This window comes from Corvus brachyrhynchos, unplaced genomic scaffold (genome assembly GCF_000691975.1).
Source record: "Corvus brachyrhynchos isolate BGI_N302 unplaced genomic scaffold, ASM69197v1 scaffold229, whole genome shotgun sequence".
Taxonomy (NCBI): domain Eukaryota; kingdom Metazoa; phylum Chordata; class Aves; order Passeriformes; family Corvidae; genus Corvus; species Corvus brachyrhynchos.
The window spans coordinates 5,472,005-5,491,837 of record NW_008240042.1 but is presented as its reverse complement, the minus strand read 5'-3'; the positions used below and the strand labels follow the sequence as shown (position 1 = coordinate 5,491,837).

Genomic DNA, 19,833 nt, shown 5'->3' with positions numbered 1-19,833 from the left:
TCAGTTTTGCTGCAGAAACATGGAACCATCTTTTAGGGCTGCATCAGAACAGCACTTAAATGCACGATTTGCTGCTTTAAATAGGAACATAGGTGGAATGACGCCAGAGTGTTTCCTATACGGACATTAAAGGCAGATTTCCAGGGAAGCTCAGCTTTCATTAGGGCACCTAAATATAATAGACTCATTTTCAAAATCCCAAGAGCACAATAGTTCCTGTTCTGTTTAGTAGAACCATTATATTGCAGATCTGAACATCTGAAGTTTTGGAAGCTTTCAGGTGCATGAGTGTGCATCTGTGTGGTCCTGCAAGCCGTTTTAAGAGATGAAATGGAAAAATGTGAATTATTAATTTTTAAAGCAAAAAAAGGACAAGGCCCCGACGCTGCCTCTCCTGGGATAAAAAGAAAGGACTCGGCTGGATTACATGGTGACGTGCCAGCCCCAGCTGCACCATGTGTACTCCAGCAAAGGACAAGACAATAGTTTCACTCACAGACACCGTTCAACACACACAAGAGAGAAGAAAAAAAATAAAACAAACCAGAGTTAATGAGGTGCAGCTGAATAATACCTTCATAAAAGCAGAGAGAGAAACCAGGTAGACGTCATCTGCAAGGTAAATTAAAATTATACATCTCTGAGGATTATCAGTGAAAATTGAGATCTGGAAGGGAATTTGCTTTTGATATTGGAAGGGATAAATACCCACTGTAAATCTTTTTATGTGGGCCTGTAGAGCGGAACAGAGAAATTAAAGATAAATGAGATTAAGGCATTTTTTAAAACTACATTAGACATTTTTAAGTTACCCATGGAAGGAAAAAGGTCTTTGGAGGAAGAGATTAGTTTAGACCCTCAGCAATACATTCATCTGTGAAATCAATTGGAATAAATCTTTCCTAATCCGAATTGGTCGTCATTCCACTCCCCGCCCCCTCAATCCCCCCCTCAAAAAAAAAAGTCAGACACACCTCAAAAAACCCTTAAGAACATTTCTGCATAGGCTGGCAATTAGCCCAGGTAAATGACATGCCATGACTATTTTTGGATAAGAAACCTCTAGAAGTAAGTTGCAGTATTTTGTTTGGTGTTTTGTCTGTTTTTCAAAAGGATACCCTGGGGAGGGCCCCTTTACCTTAGTCTTCCACAATTCCTCCCATTTTACTCCTCTTGGAAACAGAAGCTAACAAAAATCAAATGCTATGCAGTCTATGTTTGTCTCCTTTGCCAGAGGTTCGAGGTACATACAACTCCTGCGGTTTCCTGCAGGCCTATATTGTTAAAAGTTGACTGGAAATGTTGTTAAGAAGGAAAGTGGAGGAAATGAGGGAAAGAAGTAATACATTCAGATGCATTTGGCGCTCTTCCTGGGAGCCCTTTTAATATAAAGAAACTCAAAAAAGTTGTATTTTTAGATCTGGGAAGATGTGTTTTCGTATTTCACACACTAAAGGGATTTGCCTTAATATACTCAAATTTCCCCCCTCCCTCCTCCTCCCTCATGCGCTAGAAGAAATGAACTTCAATCCTCAACTTAGCCACTGGATACACATACTCTGTTCTCCCTATTGGCCAGAATAAAACCCAATAAATGTATTTCATTTCTTTTGTGGATTTATAATAGCACCTGGCAAGGATGGTCTTAATCTCCTTACACTGCTTGCACCAATGAAAGAAACCTTTGCAATACTTCTTGGAAGAGAAATTAAAGGAAAATAGGAATAAACCCCAGAAATATAAATATTATTTCCATGAATATCTGTTATAAAACATATGAAATCCATATCAGCGTCTCCAGAGGGTACTTGGCATAATAGCACAATTTAAGCAATAGGTTATTAAAGATGGGAAGGAATATATCCCTCTTAACGATGACAGAATTGTTCAGAGACAACTGGGAAGTGAGGGGTCATGTTTAGACAGCAAACTGGTGGCAAATATCTAGAAGTCTCATGTCAGAAAAAAAAAACATGGCTTGGTACAAATGACCTAAAGCCGGTGGTTTCTTCCCATTGGTGCTCCAGAAAAGCGTTTGCAGGGGTCAGGCTGCTACGTTTTGTCAGCATCCTTATTAAGGTAGGACAACTCTATTTCAGACACTACAAAGATGTCTTGCTCTTTAGATGTGGAACCATCAGCTGCCAAGGTGGGAGGACTGCAGCCTATGACTTTACTGAAGAATATAACATATTTTCATTCTTCCTTCTGTGCAGTATTGGTTACAATTTCCTTTTTAGCTGAGACAATATCAGTTATTTACTATGCTAGAAATGGGTGTGACAAGGATGAATTTCTTGAAAAAACTAATGACTTCAGATATCCTCAGGTTACCAGGAACCTGACCCAAAGTTTGCTGACACTGAAAGAAAGTTTCTCTGCAATTCAATGACCTTCGATTCATACTCAAAGGCCGAAGGTAGTCAGGCAACAGAGTGAAAGATTTTAAGCACCTTTTAGTTTAAATGAGTAGACTCAAACCAAACCCATACAGTTTCTCACTAAAAATTCAGCTGCTGTGGGTCAGGATTGGAAAGGAATAAATAGTGCATAGAAGTCACACAAGGAATTAAGTTACCCCCTCATATTCATAATCTTCATAAAATAACTTACACTACGCATCACAGTTTTCCACCTTCCACTTCCATAATAAACCAATTATAGAGGCCCTCAGGAGAACTGACAGGGCTCTATATCAAGAAAAACAGCCTATGTGAGAAACACATAATAGACCTACACTACGTTCTTTGACTTATTTAAAGTCTGGGTCTCCACACTGCAAATTTTCTGACTGAAGTGATGGTGGGGAGAGATGACAATTTTGCGTCTTGTGCTCTACCACAGAAACCTTTTCATATTCTTTCAAAAAAACTCCCAAACTTGTCCCAGCTCTATGAGCTTAAAAATATAATAAAAGTATCGATAAATGTGCAGTCAAACATCCCATGATCATCTGAGAAGTTCACAGGTTGCCCAGGCTGCAACACACTCCAACTCCACTGCAGCATCGCAGATCTAACAGAGTTGAGCACAACCCTGTGGTGACTTTTCTGATAAAGACAGCTTGTGCAACTCCCAAGACATATGGGAGCAAAACCTGTTGTTCATGGAGATTTCCAGAACCAATGCATGTAGTAAAGACAGAATGCATCAGTGCATGGAGGCATTTCAATACTTTAAGCCTGGGACTAGGGAGTGGTGAACTGGTTCAGGAGGTAATCAGCTAAACACTAAGAGAGCAAGAAAAACGTTTCACACAAACGCGGGTAATCAGCTAAACACTAAGAGAGCAAGAAAAAAAAAATTACTTTTCACACAAACGCTCAGGTGGCTCAGGTGGAAGATGTGATGAAGTGTCCCATGCCCTGGAGGAAAGGACAGAGATGACAGGAGCCAGCAGGAGCTGGCTTTTCATAGAAGCATGCTGGAAATTAGAGAGGCAGCAGGTAGTGATGGCCTTCCTACTATGGAGATTACCTCACATTTATCTACCTTCTCCCCACAAGAAAATCCACACTGTTCCAGTATGCATTACCAACACACTGGAAACCACCTAATTTCCTTATTTTAAGCCAAACTCATCTCATATTCAAAAACTAACCATGTTGCTATTTATTTCACTGTGCCTTACAAAAATGTTCATTTCCCTTCGTATCAGGCTACTTCAAGTTTTGATATACCTTTATTTCCCTCTAGGAAGCTCTAGGATTTCCTCCCCTTTCTTGAACATTGTGCACACCAACTGTGCAGATAGGTCAGCCTGCAGGTTTGCAAAGGCCCATAATATCAGGTTATTTTAACTAAGAGTGCTTTCCAACGGCCTGTTGTGTAGGTGCACTCTCCCCACAAACACACAGTAAAAGAAGACTGATAAGGGAAGCAATACATTCTTTATTTCTGCCTCTGTGGATTAAAAAAACAAACCAAAAAACCAGCAAGCAAAGCTGGGAATTTTAGTGAATACAAAAAAGAGGCTTTTTTGACTGCAGTGCCCAAGAAATTGTATGCATTGGAAGAAAGGCAATTTGTCAGCAGGAGACAAAGATTCTTTGCTCAGAAATAATCATAATGAATAGTTAGGTCTGCTGTTGAGTTTATGGTTTGGGGGTTTTTTTGTTTGTTTTTTCTTTGGTTCTACTTATTCTTCCCAGCCCGTGCACACAAATAATATATTTAACTAAATAAAACAAAGGAGGCCTGGCTTCAGGAGGGAATTTGCTCATTACTGGCCAAAATGCCAACAGTCAAGCTTAATCCCTGGGGAACGTTTGCCATTCTCCCTGCTGGGCCTCGGGGGACCAAATTCTCTTGGGAAAAAACAAAAACAAAGCAAACATAAAAACCCAGGGCAAAAGAAAAGCAGAAAAGCCGCAAGTCCATTTGTTTAACAAAACACAGCACTGCTCTCAGTGGGCAAACACCACTTCTCAACCGCTGAAGAAGGCGGCAAGAAAACACAGAGGGAAAGCCTAGAGGCCACATAATGGTCTTACAGCACTCCAGAAATAATTAAAAACTGTATTCTTGGGAAAAGTGGTCTCATTAAATTGTTTTCAGATTGCAATTTTGTCCCATCTTCTCCCCTCTCTTTACCTTTTTTTTAGCAATCTTAAAGCAATGAAATATCAGTTTGCTTTCTAGTGCTTGTATTCTCTTAAAAATGTCATTATTCAATTATCTGTCTATTCACCGGCCCTAAGGTCCAGCAGAGCAGATATTGTGTGCCTTCATTTAATGTTTTTAAATGCACTTCAGTCCACTTGTGATACAATAAAACTTTATTGAATTCTGTTCCCACATCACACTTACCATCCCTCACTTTTATTGATATGTGAGCCCATCTACTCCTCTATCAGCAATAAAAAGAATATTTCTAGCAAGGCTGTGACCTTTCCTTCCATCACTACCGCAACTGGGAAATGTGATTTCAGATTCCATGTTTAAAAAGAAAAGAAGTCCTAAGAAAAGAAAAAATGAAACATGCTCTGGTGGGTTTGGTTTTTTTTCCCCTTTCCTCTTGTTAGTATTAAAGAAGAAAATTCTCTGCCAGCACCAGAGATACATGGTGCCTTCACAATATCAGGCCGTTTACCCAGAAGGGAAAGAAAGGACAATTCATCCTTCCCTGGAAGCCATGAGCATTCTTCCGTTGCAAGGAACATCCCCTTCAACACATTTCCCCAATATTAAAAGCTGATGGAAGACTTGTGGCCTGGGTGTGAGGCAAGTTATCATCACAGTGGGATACGCCATGCCTGAGGCACCCTCCTGCTGCTGCCATCCTTTCCATCAATGCAGCAACGGGCTTGTCCTTTTTGAATCCACTTTGCCCTATCCTATAGCTTAAATTTTCCAATTTCCTATTTGAAAAACAGACTGCTTCTGAAGGACAACAATGCACAAGTAATTCTGTGACCTCCAAAACCTAGAACCTAAGGGAACTGGGAGCTCAGGAAAGACTCAAGGTAAATCTGACTCAGATACCTAAATCCTCTTTTCAACAGTGTGCTGGATCCTCGGGAGCCTGTAAAGGTTGTCTCTACAGGGAAAAGAACAGAAAAAAGCATTCCAAAATACCTCTGGTGCTTTCAACTCACACCATTTTCAAAACCCAAATAAAACTAAATGCAGCCAATCCCTAAATTTCAGGCAAAGCCAGCGGGCGATAGCTGCTCACATGTTGGAATCACCCCCTCTTCTGATCTGGAGTGCCACCCATGAAGGGCAGTGCTACTGCCATGTTCCATGGAGCACATGTGCTCAAGAGAGAAAATAGAGCCTCCACTGGGTTGTTCACTTTGTTCCTCCTTCTCAGAAATACCTGCAGAACTACTAAAACACGGAATGGTTTGAGCTGTAAAGTGTCACGTACATACAGAGGCAGTATTAGCGTTAGCAAAACCAAAGTGTTGGCTTGGGTTTATCATGTTATTGCTAGAAAATCTGTCTGATTACAATGCCAACTAGCTCAGCAGCTCTCCCAGCACCACTGCTCCTGCAAAACTGGGCTCCCTTGCTGGCCAATGGTCCTACGTACAGCTTTGGATAAACCACTCATCTGGTTTCTGCACTGGCTCAGGAGTAAAACTGGAAGACCCTTAGTACATTATAAAGGTGAAATAAGAAAAATTACACTCCTAGATGTACTGGCACCATGACAACAGGATTGTACAAGCACCAGAAGATGATAGTGAAGTGTTTCTGCAATGAGAGTGTTGACCTAGCTTTACAAAACCACCTCCACCGTTGCTGTTCCCATTATCCATTTAACTCTGCTCTGTAAAGGGAGAAGGGGAGAGGGAAGGAATGCAGTAGGAAACAACAGAGTACTGGATCAAGGGGACCCTCACCATGTCAGGTTTCTCATACTCACACACAGCACAAAACAGCTTAACGCAGTTTGAGCCACCTCTCCACAATGAGAGGTGTCCACAGCTGTGGCAATGGCAGACTGCAGGTTTGTGTAGTACGTATTCAATTGAAAACTGTGGACAGGCTCTCTTGGTCAGTAATTATTAAAAGCAAATTCAATTTAAGAAGACAGGAGTAGTAATTTAAGTATTTCAGAAGAAAAGGGGCAGTACCTAAAGGAGGTGTGAGAGAAATACATGCCACGTGCTAAGGCCTGCTTTGAGAAAGACAAAATTATTTGGATGATTTTTTCTGATACCAGAAAAATACAACAACTGATGCCACTGAAGCCTGACAAATTAGGCCTGCTATCTTTTTACCTGCTGATATCACCTGCTTTTCTCTTGCTTTTCATCGTCAGAGGGCAACCTAAAAAGTCCAGATGTCCTGGAATGACTGTCCATTCTAGTAGAAGGCTGCTGCTACCACATAAAGCGACTACAGGATCAGGAACATGAGAAGAGGACTGCATAATCATCTCTCATCTTGTCCATGTGTTGAGAGTAACTGCAGCCTCATAAAACTCTCCTTGTCAGGGGTATCTCTAGCGAACACAGAGGAATGCGGTGTGTGGGGTAATGTAAAGGACATTTTACAATATATGAACTACTGAAGTTAGAGGAGGTTTGGATTTCCCCCATCTGAGAGGAAAGGGGGATACTTCCCTGTTGAAAATTATATGAGCTAGCAGTGGAAGAGTTAATAAATAAATAATAAAATCTCAAGAGAAGCAGACTAACGAATGGAGTTTTAAATCTTCCATATTTTTCTTTTGGGGGAGCATATACACTAGCATTATACTGAGCACAAGTGCCTAAGGTCAGTCTTAACAACATCTGTTAAAGATGACTCCCAAACTCCCTCCTCTTGAGATGCACACACCCTCCCTTCTGCTGCTCAGCCAACACTTGGGTAAACCCACTCTCTGTCCATAAAGAATAATTTGAAACTGTAAGGAGTAACCCATCCAACCAGACAAAGGCAAGCTGGAATTGCACACAAGTACAACTGCCTGCTGAAATATTAATCCCTCTATTATGCAGCCGAGGTGTTCCTTTAGGAGATGGCCATATGGTAGACACCACCACTCACCTGAGGCTGGGTGCACAAGGGCTGAGGCATGTGGGTTCAGTGACAAGAACTGACCTCTGATAATAATAGAGCATAAAAGGAGGAACAGATTTCATCCACCAGGCATAGCTTTAGTCCAGCCCTGCCTTTGCTGACCTATTTGCCCAGAGCTGACACCCTCCCCATCGCTTGGATGGCTTTCACTTATGGGGCACTCATGGGGCCCAGGTGGGGAATACCTACAAAGTTTAACTGACCATTCTGAGGGAAGAAATAGAGGCAGTAACAAAGCCAGGCAGAGACTGAGGTAGGAGAAGAATAAAATGAAGCTCTAGGTTTCCCACTCCATGTCTGCAGATGAAGGGACATGGTTTGCCAGAACACAACTAATTTCACTGGTGCTACACTGAATAACAACACATGAAGATTTGACCCAAAATTTCCTAGGTAACACACAACAACCACCTCAGGAGACTGGATCCTATTTCATCATGTGTTCGCCCTTTGTCTTCCCCCCCTAACTCTACTTGCAGAGGCACTATATTTGATTCATAAAGAAACAGAGAAACAGCCATCAAAGCTCCTAACTTAATTGCAAAGGCAGTGTGTCAGTTGTCATCCTTTTCCTCCCTGCATTCAGATCATTAAAAAATACCCAATCCCTACTGTATGTTTGGTACCGAGCAACCTCTCACAAGAGTTATTCTACATCTTGTACACAGGGCCAATTAACACCTCAGGGTGTAATACTGACAGGCAATACCTTTCTCACAAGGCACCACTGTTCCTCTTTGTTTTATGTTCAACAAAGGCTGTGGAGGGGTACCAAGTAATGACTATTGCTTTACCAGCCCAGGCTCTGGAGGCAACAGCACACCCTCATGCAAATCATAAATCACAAGGAAATACATCCTGCTGTGATAGGTTGAAACCAATCTTCCCTAACCCTTTCCCTGCACAGCGTTGCTTCTGAAATGAAAGGCCTCATTTAGAGTGGAACAGCTCCAAACTATAATTTGGACAATATTCTTCTTGATAGGGAGGACCCTTAGCCCTGATGTCAATCTTTCCGTAGGTTTAATAGCTCAACCCATAAAAAGTATTCCATCACTGCATCTAGAAGCTTCACATTTTTGTTTAGAAAAACCAAATATGGACACATTGAGCCCCCTGTCAGCAGAGTATCCCAGTCCCTCAGCAGAGAGGCGGTCTTGGAATTTCACAAAAGCCAAACACCACCCAGTCTTTCCAGGCTGTGGCAGCCGGCAGGTGGCCGACTCCTGCATGAGGGCTGGGGACCACCGCAGGGGCTGTAAGCTCTCACTTTCCCTCTGGACAGGGTGCCTGTCACTGCTCAGCCACATCTGCTCTTCTGCAGCCCATGCTTGAGGCAACAGAGAAGATGGTCTTAGTCCTTGAGCCACACTCTGGGTTTGAGCAAATTGACACCTCCTGCTGCTCTCTCAATACAACACTACAGGTTGAAAGCATCCATTCCAGCACCTGCTTTATTATTTTGAGAGCTGTGCTAGAAGCTTTGGCCTGCTCAAACAGAAAACCTGGAAATGGCGCTGTTATTCACCACTCAGCTCTCTACAACTGCTAATAAAAAGTGCACTCCTCGTATCATCATTGTTATTTCCTTTTCCAGGTACGCCCTTTTTGGCAGTAGGGCCTTAACTGCAGGTAACAAATTTGGTTGCTACAGAAAACAAATTCTGAGGTACACTTAACGTTTTGTAGCTCTGAATTTCCCGTTTGGCACATATTGCTGTCATCTCAGATGACTGGCTTTCTACCCTCAAAAATTTACTCTAAATGGCTTGCCTGTAATTTCCCTTCACAACTTCGGAAGCTTATTAATTAGTATTTTTCTACCATCAAACATCAAATTACCCAAAACAATAGCTTCCTACCTCCTTGGTGATACAGTACTGTATTGAAGGCACTTATCAAATGCCACAATTACATGGACATAGGTCAGTCAAAGCACACTGCTGTATGATTACAAGCATAAACCTCTGTAAAGAGAAGCTGTAAGCTACCAAAAATGCTTCACTCCTCTCGTCTGCTTTCTCTAATGGGGTTTCCCAAGTGTTTTCCAACAGGTGATATGTCACTGTTATGCTGTACAACACAGGGCATTATTAGGATATCCTTAACCTAGGCACAAACTTGGCACAGAGAACCATTTTTCATATCTTATCAGCTCAGTCTCGTATGATGCACGTGATCTGCTTTACTCTCCCTTGAGCAACAAAGAGACAAGCTCAAGGCTGGCTGAATCTCCACAACAAATCTCTACTGAAAAAAACAAGTGCAAATATATGAAGATACATACTGTAAGGGACACACTCGTACTGCACTTCCAGGTACTTGTACGTCCCAGGGCACGGGTCTGGAAACACATCAGGGCCAGCAACAACTGCACACTGGGTCCGATTACTGCATCTGGAAAGCAATAAAGATGAGAGTCAGAGAACAGACCAGACAGAAGGACAGGTCAAGAAGCTGAGTGGCCCCTCCAGTATGAAAAAGGTGCAGGAGCCAGGACTTCATCATCAGCTGGGGCAGCTCAGCAGTGAGCATGCAGAGGCTGATGGCAAACATCTTCATCAGCTTATAACCGAAAGAGAAGAGGCATGGTGGCACCTCCCCCTCCAGGAGATATTTAATGCCAGCATCCTCACCAAACAAAATGCAAGGACTAAACCAACAACTGTAGGGTATGCCCAGCCCCTCACCAGCTGCCATAAACAACAGTGGCAAAAAAAGATCATTTTATGTTTTATAACACTTTTTATTAAGTGTTCCCACAAAACCAGTTACCTTGTATAATACTGCTTAAGCCAAAGCAAAGACTAAAACAGCAACACTTGAGTGGGGGAAGAGGGGGGGACAATCACCAAATAAGCTGTCTAAAAACCAAAATAATGTTTTTCATGCAAGACCTGCTAGGGAAACTTCCCAGTCTGACCATTCACAAGACAACACCCATGCATTAAGCACAAATGGCTAAGTTTTATTCCATCATTCTGCCTGGCATGGATGTATCTCCTGAAATGAGGTACTTTTTCCAAAAAAGCAAGCACTGTTCTCTGTGAAGAAGAAACACAGAAGGAAGTGAACCTGCCTGCTGCAGCAAGCTTCTTTCAGGTTAAGAGCACACACAGAGAGATTGGGTCCTGCAAGATGCTCTTCCTGAGGCACATATACAGGTCCATGGGTGACTGATTGACTCGTGCATGTGTAGAAACCCACATTTGCCTCTGATTTCATGGGACAACCACCCCTAATGTACAATTTGAATGTAATTTGGTGATGCAAAAGCATTTAGCAAACAGTGATTCTACAGAGAAAAGTCCTCCACTTCTTTGTTTGCTTAAAGAAAAAAAGAGAGAGAAATGTAATTAGTCTTTGATTTTTCTGCTTTTGCATGCCATAAAGAGACCTCCTAAGGGCTAGACCATGGCATTTACTTCCTTTAGGATTCTGCCTCCTCTGATGTGAAACAGGAGCCCTGACCCTCCTGATTTCTGGCAGAAGCTGTGACATCCAGCACAGAATTCATTTAGGTCTGCAGTGGAAATGCTTCGTGTTTACCTGAGGCTACAGTTTGTCAGCCTTAATGTGGATTTTATTTGAGCCTATAAATTAAAATTGATTCATTAGCGACTGCCTTAAGCTCCATAATTTCTTTAATTTTATGGAAAGATTACTAAGAGCTGATATGCTTGCTCATCAGGCTGTTTTGCTGGATACCAGATAATCCAGAGGGCTGGGAAATTCTCGTGTTTTCTAGCTGAAAGACAACAGTTATCACAGCAAGTGACTAGGTTTTATTATACACATAGTAAAAATTATTTTCTTAACAAAAAAGATAACTGTCCTCACCCATGCTGGGATATCACAGGTAGCTTGGACCATGCCAGCGGGCAGTTTTCCAGGAGAGGCTTTGAACATCATCCAAAATTTCACTTTCAACAAAAATCCTTTACTGGGCTAAATGTGCCTTTCAAAAAGCAATCTCACTGGTCTAATCAATAGTCTTCCTGGCTGAAGGGACAGAACTGGCCACATTACATGGAATAACAGCAATGGATGAAAGATACCTGCCAAAATCATGAGTAAAGATCCACAATTATGAGGAATTGGAGGTGGGAGGAGGAACAAACACATTTAGGGTTCATCTGTGATGAAAGCGTTTGCTTTGAATGATCAAGCATTTCCCTTGTGGGCCTTTTTTTAATGCAAGAACCTGGACACAAAAACCAGAAGTGAAAACAACCTAGAAAGTTGTCTGTGAACACCAGTTTTAACCTCCTCAAATGCATGCTGTCTTCTGCAGTATCACCGAAGAGACTAAAAGCATCATGATACAAGGGGCTGAAAGGGGAATTCGGGATGCACAGAAATGCAAAATCTTTTCACCCAACTCTAGGACATCTTGAAGCTTCCCCTACACATTTCTGGAATGGGGGATGGCAAAGCCTACCAAACACAGAAACTTGCAAAGAAGGTGAGATCAAATTACCAGTGCCAACTTGAGGAAGAAACACAGAAAACCTAATGAAAAACTCCCAAATAAAATCTCAAATACTATGTGGTGTCAGTACCTCACAAAATTAACTAAAAAAGGGTTCATATTAAAAAAAAACAAAACCAAAAAAAAACCAACCAAACAAACAAAACCAACTAACCAACCAAAAAAATGCCAACATGAAAACCAGAAGAACTCAACCTCCTCTCTTTTTCACACTCCTTTCCTATGGGCAGCCAAACTGTGTCTGGTACTTGGCATTTTGAGCTTCCTTTTATTATCCCAGGGTGAAACATGCAGGTTTCTCTTTCCAGCACACTTAAGGGATGAGGGCAAATTACACAAAAAACCATAGGAAAAAACCTAATGCCTGTTCAATGAACTATTACTGTCAGACATCAGGCTATGCAAATTTTAAGGAGAGAAAGAGGTAAAAAACACTCATCATTAAAGCTCTGGTTGCTCTGCTTTTGCTCATATATTTAATCCCTTCCACAACAGCTTCTTGGTCCCTTCAGTTTTGTCATATTTCTTTCCAGACAGATTAAAGGCCCAGGTGACACCAAGTGACATGCAAGAAGTGACACAGGAAAGGAGATGTGTAAAAGATGATGAATCTGTAGCCTTGAAAATGACAGGGAGAAAAATCATAATTTATTCATGCCATACTCCATTGCCAGCAAACCAGGCCATGAGCTCTTCCTTGTAAATCACAGATTTTACATGGAATCTTGGGATTTCTTGGCACCCAGGTCTTGGTAATACTTGCTTCAAACTCCTGCAAGTTTTGAGGCTCAGTGCTGGGTACTCACCTTGCCAGTAAATGCAGCAAGGATCCTTTTTTATTTTATTTTTTGGGTTTTTTTCTGCCATGTCCTGTCTGCCATTGCCCACCCCACTCGCAGTGCTGGGTACTCACCTTGCCAGTAAATGCAGTAAGGATCCTTTTTTATTTTATTTTTTGGTTTTTTTTCTGTCATGTCCTGTCTGCCATTGCCCACCCCACTCCCCTCCCCCTCATTTTTTTTTCCATTTAATTTTTTACTCTTTTCTTGAAGGAAGATCTTTGCTAACTACTGGAAGTACAATTTGCTGGGAGAACCAGCAGTGCACCAGCTTGAGTATGAATCTGTCTGCTCTACTGGGCAATCACAGAAACACCACCCAGCTCCCTTAGCTATACAGTAGGAACAGCAGCTCTGCATCCCGCTGGATTCCTCTCCAATAGTGCAGGAACTGCTTGCATTGCTGGCTTTAGCACAACTGTACCCCAGAAAACTACAGTCACCTTTTTCACACCCATCTAGATCTCTTATTACTGCCTTTACACAAGCACCTCTTATTTCTAGCACTGATTCTTCATCAGCTCCTTCAAAGAAAACACCGTCTCCTTCCCCCGCACTGCCCTCATGCTTCAACTTTCCTAGGCAACCCCCTGGCCTCTTGGGCTATTTCCTCATTCTCCATATGCTCTGATGCCAAGCAAACAAGAGCACCGTGGGAGGAATCTGGGAATTTAGGGGACCAGATAGACAATTTTATGTGATTAAAAAAACAGCTTCCATTTTATTAGCTTGTCCAGCATTTTAAAGGCAAATGTTCTGAAGACATAGGAGAATTAAAGTAGCCCCTCAAGTGGTTTTAGTTCACCTTGTTGCCATTTATCATGAAATCTGACAAGAAATTTATAGCCATCTTTTTTCTTGTGTCTGTGTGTTGGTTTGTTTCATTTTGCAGCCCTTATTTCTACCTGCCAGCATTCCCCTCTCCCTGTTATGCCCGGAAGTGCAAAGCACATGAGCAAAGACACTGCTTCTCAAAGACCCTCTGCATGTCTTGGGCCACCTCCATGATTGCTGCTGGGATTTGTGGACACTTTCCCTGAACCAAGAGTGTCCACACAGCTCACTAAGACCAACCAAGAGACCAGAAACCAAAGCATAACCCAAGATCAGCATTTTCAGCCTGACCTGAGACACCGATTCCTTCATGTTCCTATATGTTCAGGAAAAGAGAATAGTCCAAACCCTCCTAAAAGTCAGTCCAAGGTGCTTGGCAGCCTTTAAGCATCCATCATCTCATAAACATAAGTTCATGTTATTCACATCTATGTTTTAGAGAGGAAAAATCGCCCTACTGGGAGAAGTGTAAATTGTTGCAGTCTCAAGATGAAAGAAAGAAAGGAAGAAGGAAAGGAAGAAGGAAAGGAAGAAGGAAAGGAAAAAGGAAAGGAAGAAGGAAAGGAAGAAGGAAAGGAAGAAGGAAAGGAAGAAGGAAAGGAAGAAGGAAAGGAAGAAGGAAGATCCCATCCATCATGGACACCCTTTGGGACAGGACAAAGGGAAGGAAGGCCTTCTGGAAGGAACCTGCTTCTGCATGGACCACAGAGAGAGTTGAAGTGAGCACATGCCTCGTTTTGCTGTGCTTGGTGAGGTGAGAGGAATCCCAGCCCGTGTGTTTGAACACATCCGTTCTCCCTTCCCAACATCCTTCCCATTCTGAACAGGGCCTCATCCCAGCTCCCTTCTCCAGGATGTCACTGAATGTGTCCATCCCTGCACCAGGAGTTTGTCTGGAAAAAGGAAGGAATTCGGAAGGAAGGAAGGAAGGAAGGAAGGAAGGAAGGAAGGAAGGAAGGAAGGAAGGAAGGAAGGAATTAGGAATTCGGAAGGAAAGAAGGAAAGAAGGAAAGAAGGAAAGAAGGAAAGAAGGAAAGAAGGAAAGAAGGAAAGAAGGAAAGAAGGAAAGAAGGAAAGAAGGAAAGAAAGAAAAAAAAGGTGGTGGTCCCTATGCATTCTTTCCAGCTGCATTTTTTCCTACTTGTTTAGACCCCCATTTTGTCTTTCCACTTGGATATGTGGAAAAGTATTTAACCTAGAAGCAAGGTGTCAATCCAGTGTAAAAAATACACTGTAACAGAAAACATGGATTATTTTTACAGAACTTCTCCCAGTTCCAGTGGAAAACGACTTTCAGGAGTTTAAATGTGAAACAGGAATAATATTTCACATGGCTTTTGTTTTGCATTTATAGCAGTGGGACTGAAGGAAAGATTTGAGTTCAGGATCAGCTGCAGGGCTCAGCTCTGCTTACAACTCTCTGTTCAGACTTTAACTTAAAACAACACCAAAACTTCATTTCCCTTCAGCAAACTTCCATTTCTTCTCCCTGGAAATATCTTCTCCCTGGAAATATTTTTATGATTTTTAAGTGACAAGGTCATCTTGTGATAGCGAAGCAGTAATAATTTAGACATAAACAGCTGCTTATTCCTGCTATGATATCTTTTTTTTTTTTCAATGCTTACATTGTTAATATATTTAGCAAGAGACAGAGAAAGGAAAAAAATAATAGCTTGGCAGTTTATTTTAGGCCTTTCCAGAAACTTTAATAGCATAGACATGTCAACAACATCAGCCTAGACATGTCTGGGGCAATATGTTTGCCAGAATGAAAATGCAAAGGCAGCACAAAATAAAAGATCAATCCCAAACAAAAAACCTTTCAGCATTAATCATCACAGGTGCAATACCAGCAAGCCCTCCAGCTCCCCATCTAGGAGGGGACCATTTGGCCCAGACAATAAAAACAGGTGCCCAAACCACGGAGGCTGGCACCTGTCGTTCTAGGGACATCAGGAGAAGAGAAACCAGAATCCATGCACAGCTCCACAACAAGCCTAGAGGCTCAAACACTCATTTCATCCCAACACACCCTCCTTCTCCTTATCCTTCACAGGTGAAGCAACAACTTCTGCAACACCAGAAGCTCCTGTGAACAGGGCACAGTGGAAACTACTACAAATGGGGAAGCCACCTGCCTCCTCTGAATCCACAGACTGTCAGGGTCCAAAGTAGGATCTTAAATGCCCTGAAGATTGGAAAAATTCACATCCATGAACTTAGATTTGTGCAGCACGTACTGAGCTGCCATAGCTGGCCCATGCTCTGCTAACACACCCTGCTCATAGCTGGTGCTACCCTCCACCTACAGCAGCTTCCAGCAAGGGATTCTCAATGCCCACATGTGCCAACCAAACCACTCACCTGTGACGATGAGCACCGGGTGCCAGAAAAACAAGGCACTCTTTCTCACTGCCCTCAGCTGAAACACCTACTTTACATGGACTTCATTTTTTTCTGCAAAGACAAGGCAGCCATCATGTGCCCAGGCACGCTAATATAGCCAAGACATCAATATCTAAGCCTCTTTCTCAAGGTCTATTATGCTTTTCTAATGGTTTTACAGTAACAGACAGACTTAATTCATTATCCTTCATGGCAACGCTGCAAGACATCCTTTTCCTTCCCTGGAACACAAAAATCTCCTCTCTGGATGAGTGCTTTAAGAAAGAGGCTGTCACAGCAAATAAGTCAGCCAGGAGTGTGCTCTCCCCTGTCAATATATGATATTTCCAAACCAACCCTTTAGGAAGAGCCAAGAGAAAAAAAAATAAAAAAAAATAATGCCCTGGAGAAAGTAAATAGGAAGCAAAGAGAAATTTCACTCAAAAGTGGAGTTCACGTGATGGGTTGCAAATAAGAGGGAAAGGAAAACAATAGAAAGCAAGCAGAGAAGGGAGGCAGTGGAGGGTGAAGGGGGGAGAATAGAACTGTAAGCCCCAAGAAAAGACTTTGGTTCAGCACATTTGCTTTTAGTAATATGCTGCACAAAAGCAAAGCTAAATTCTCCACCTGTTTAGCTTCCAGAAACAAAGAATTCCTCAACAGAATCTTTTTCTGCCTCTGCAAAACCTTAAAAGCAAAGGATGTAATGACAGGGAGATGAAAATCCAGTTTCTCTAGCATTTTTTTTCATTATGAATGGGCCTTTTTATTGATCTTTCAGAGCACTGAGAGGCTGGCTTTCCAACCTCTGCTGCGATATAATTATCTGCGGTGTTTAATGCTAGCACAGACGAGTCCCACTACACAGTGCATTTTGTTGTTTTATTGACGGGTTTTAATTATCCAGGTGCTAGAGCTGTCAGATAGGCTGCTTCTTATGTGATCAAACTAATACAAGATGAGGCAGAGCACTCTAATTGCAGCCTCACCGAGTGCCTCTGTGCAGATATGCCAACGAGATACATTTAAACTGCTATGATTATTGTAAAATCTTACAAAGTTTGATGGGAAAAAGAGTCCTCTCTCTATAGCTCCAACCTATTCCATTCCCGTTGTTGTTATTTTATATCGAACATAGGAAAATTGAAGAAAAACAAGCCACCAAAACCACCCCAGAACCCCAGCCAGCAAAACACCAGAAAAATCTTGCAGAGCCAAACCGAATATGAACTGTAAAGGTCACCAAAGGGACTACCTTGATATGTTATGGAGAGCCTGGGAGCAAGAAGGAAAACAGGTCCTGGAAATAAATCAAACACCGGTTTTACGCAGAAAAACCAAAAAAAGTAATTGTACTGTTTCAACTCATTGATAAGGCCCTTAAAATTTAACAAGAGGCATTTAACAGCAAATTCACAAGATGTAAGAGTTTTAATAGAAATTTGGGGCACCCCTGGACATGGCTCAACTGCAAGGGACTCCCCAGGCCAGTAATCTGAGGTCTAGGGCAGGACCTGCCAGTGGGGATGATGTGATTCATCATCAACCTCCAAACAAGAGTTCCCCCAAGCAACAAAAGCTTTTTCCTCTGTACTTCGTCATGTAATGTCTCTTATATTTTATAGTTTCCTTGGATTTCTTTTCCACCATCTCTTTGCAATTGTCACAGTGAGGAGAGGAGGTGAAATCCCCAAAGGCAATCAATGTGCAGGGCAACAGGTGAACCTGCCAAGAGCCTTGTGCCAACGTGCCAGGGTACAGCACCCCTGCAGCTACAGGAAACCTGAACACAACCCTGGTAAAAGAGACTCTCGTCCTCAGAGAAAGAACAACAGAACTATAACCTGCCTGAGCCATTGGGTATATTTGGACAAAAATTTTGGGTCAGCGTGGAAAACAGATCTGCACTGAGCACATCTCAAGCAGTCATGGTGTTGCTCCAGCTGCAGGGAGCTGAGAGCACAAGCAAGGCCAGGTTTGCAATGTAGGCTAACACTACTGGATGGTCCTCAGGGCTAAACACCACACCAGCCAGGCCTTAGGACTGTAAAGCTCATCTTTTAAAGAACTACATCTGCCCTTTTACAGGTACTCTAGCTCTTCCAACTCCATAAACTTCTGTAGCAGCCTAATAAAAAACCACTTTACGAAACACTGTCAAGGTATCTGGAGAGGAGAGCAAACACCTAAAACAAACCAACCAATAAAAGGCTCATTGGTTTAGGCAGACTTAACACTACTTAAAATAACTGTGAACAGAAAACAATCTGGTTTTTAATTTGGGCTAGGAGGTCAAATTAAAGGCTAAAGGAGATCTGGGCTGAATTTCAGCTGGCACTCCACATTACTTTGTCTCCACTGCCATTTTAACACAAGTCAATGTGAGTTAAAGCCCATTTTTTCTTCTTTGGCACAGCTACCCAGAGCTGGGATAGCCAGAGCCAGTTGCAATGGGCTATTTTCTCTACAACAGCTCTGAAGTGTGTTCAGACCCTCAGTCTACCATAACCTGCCTGTACACTGAGCCTGCAGCACAGGGAGCGATGCTCTGCCTGGCACCAAGGTGCTGCAGCCCTGTAGCACCGTGAGGTACAAGCCTGCTGCTCAGAACTGGCTGAGCAGGAAGCAAATCTGAACGTGAACATTAAGAAACATTTTAAATATATTAACAAAAAAATCATAAATAAATATTCCACCCTGTTTTCAAAGGAAAATCTGTCATTACTTCCACTGCATGCCCCTTCGCTAATTGTCACGTTACTGCTGCCATTTACTGTCACCACCCAGTGCCCCCATCCCAGCCACTCAACAGTTCCTGCAAAAGATAAAACTGAAATCAGAGAATATTATCTCTAAAGGGGCCAAAGTAATCTGTATGCATGGGCTGGCAGGTTTAACGTATTAGCCTTTCACCTCTGCAAACAGGGTTAAAGAAAGGTTTGGGGCCAAAATAATTTGTACTGCACTCCATCTCAAATTTGACATAATAACTGAATGAAACAAAAATGAACACGTCCAAACAGCACAGGTCGAGGCTGGGCAACTCGCTGATGAACTAAAGAGTGATCCAAAGGCACCCAGAGCAACATCTCTGATTTTAGTTAAGGTGGCAATTGGCCCTCAGCCTCTTGGTGGGGGGGAGGGAAGGAGGCACCAGCATACACTAAGCTTCCTGACCGAATGACACACAGGATCAACATGTGACAGGTTGTGACTTTAGCACTGTGGCTAAAGCAGTTCAGACAAAAAGATAGTATTAGTGAGCAAACACACAGCCTCAAACAGCCTGCCACATCGTGTGCTATTAATACAGCATCTGTTCACGGCCCCTGATTTGGTATAGCACCTCGTGCAAAGGAGACTTGGCCCTCTCTGTGCCTCAGGCATTAAAGCAACACAAATAATAATCAGAAACAACCCAAATTTTCTCAAAAAATAATCCTGAAATGAACTAAGTATGTTATTCAATATTCAAAAGTGATTTCTTTTTTCATTTTATTCCAACACAACCAATGCTGCCTCTTTGATCTTCAGCCCAAAGCTTGAATAAAGGCAGTCTGCACTTTGATTCTAAGCTCCAGAGAAATCACAGTGTCACAAAACCTTTATACGCTTCCCAGCTTTGCATTGCCCAACCAAAGCATATTCAGAAGTAAATGGTAAGGGGGGAAAAAAAAAAAGCCAAATATCAAATGTATTGAAAACGCCATTGTGAAGTTGCTCAAAATGTCTAAACATGGCACT

General features: G+C 42.3%; 1 protein-coding gene across 23 annotated transcripts in view; it reads right to left on the bottom strand.

The window, feature by feature from the left end:
* ADGRL3 (adhesion G protein-coupled receptor L3) overlaps positions 1-19,833 on the bottom strand; it is a 495,252-nt gene that overhangs the window by 200,278 nt on the left and 275,141 nt on the right. For all 23 annotated transcript variants that reach the window (XM_017744223.1, XM_017744226.1, XM_017744204.1 and 20 more), the window contains one exon: positions 9,824-9,933. In XM_017744223.1, coding sequence (XP_017599712.1) covers positions 9,824-9,933 — 110 coding nt within the window. The remainder of the gene's footprint in view (positions 1-9,823; positions 9,934-19,833) is intronic.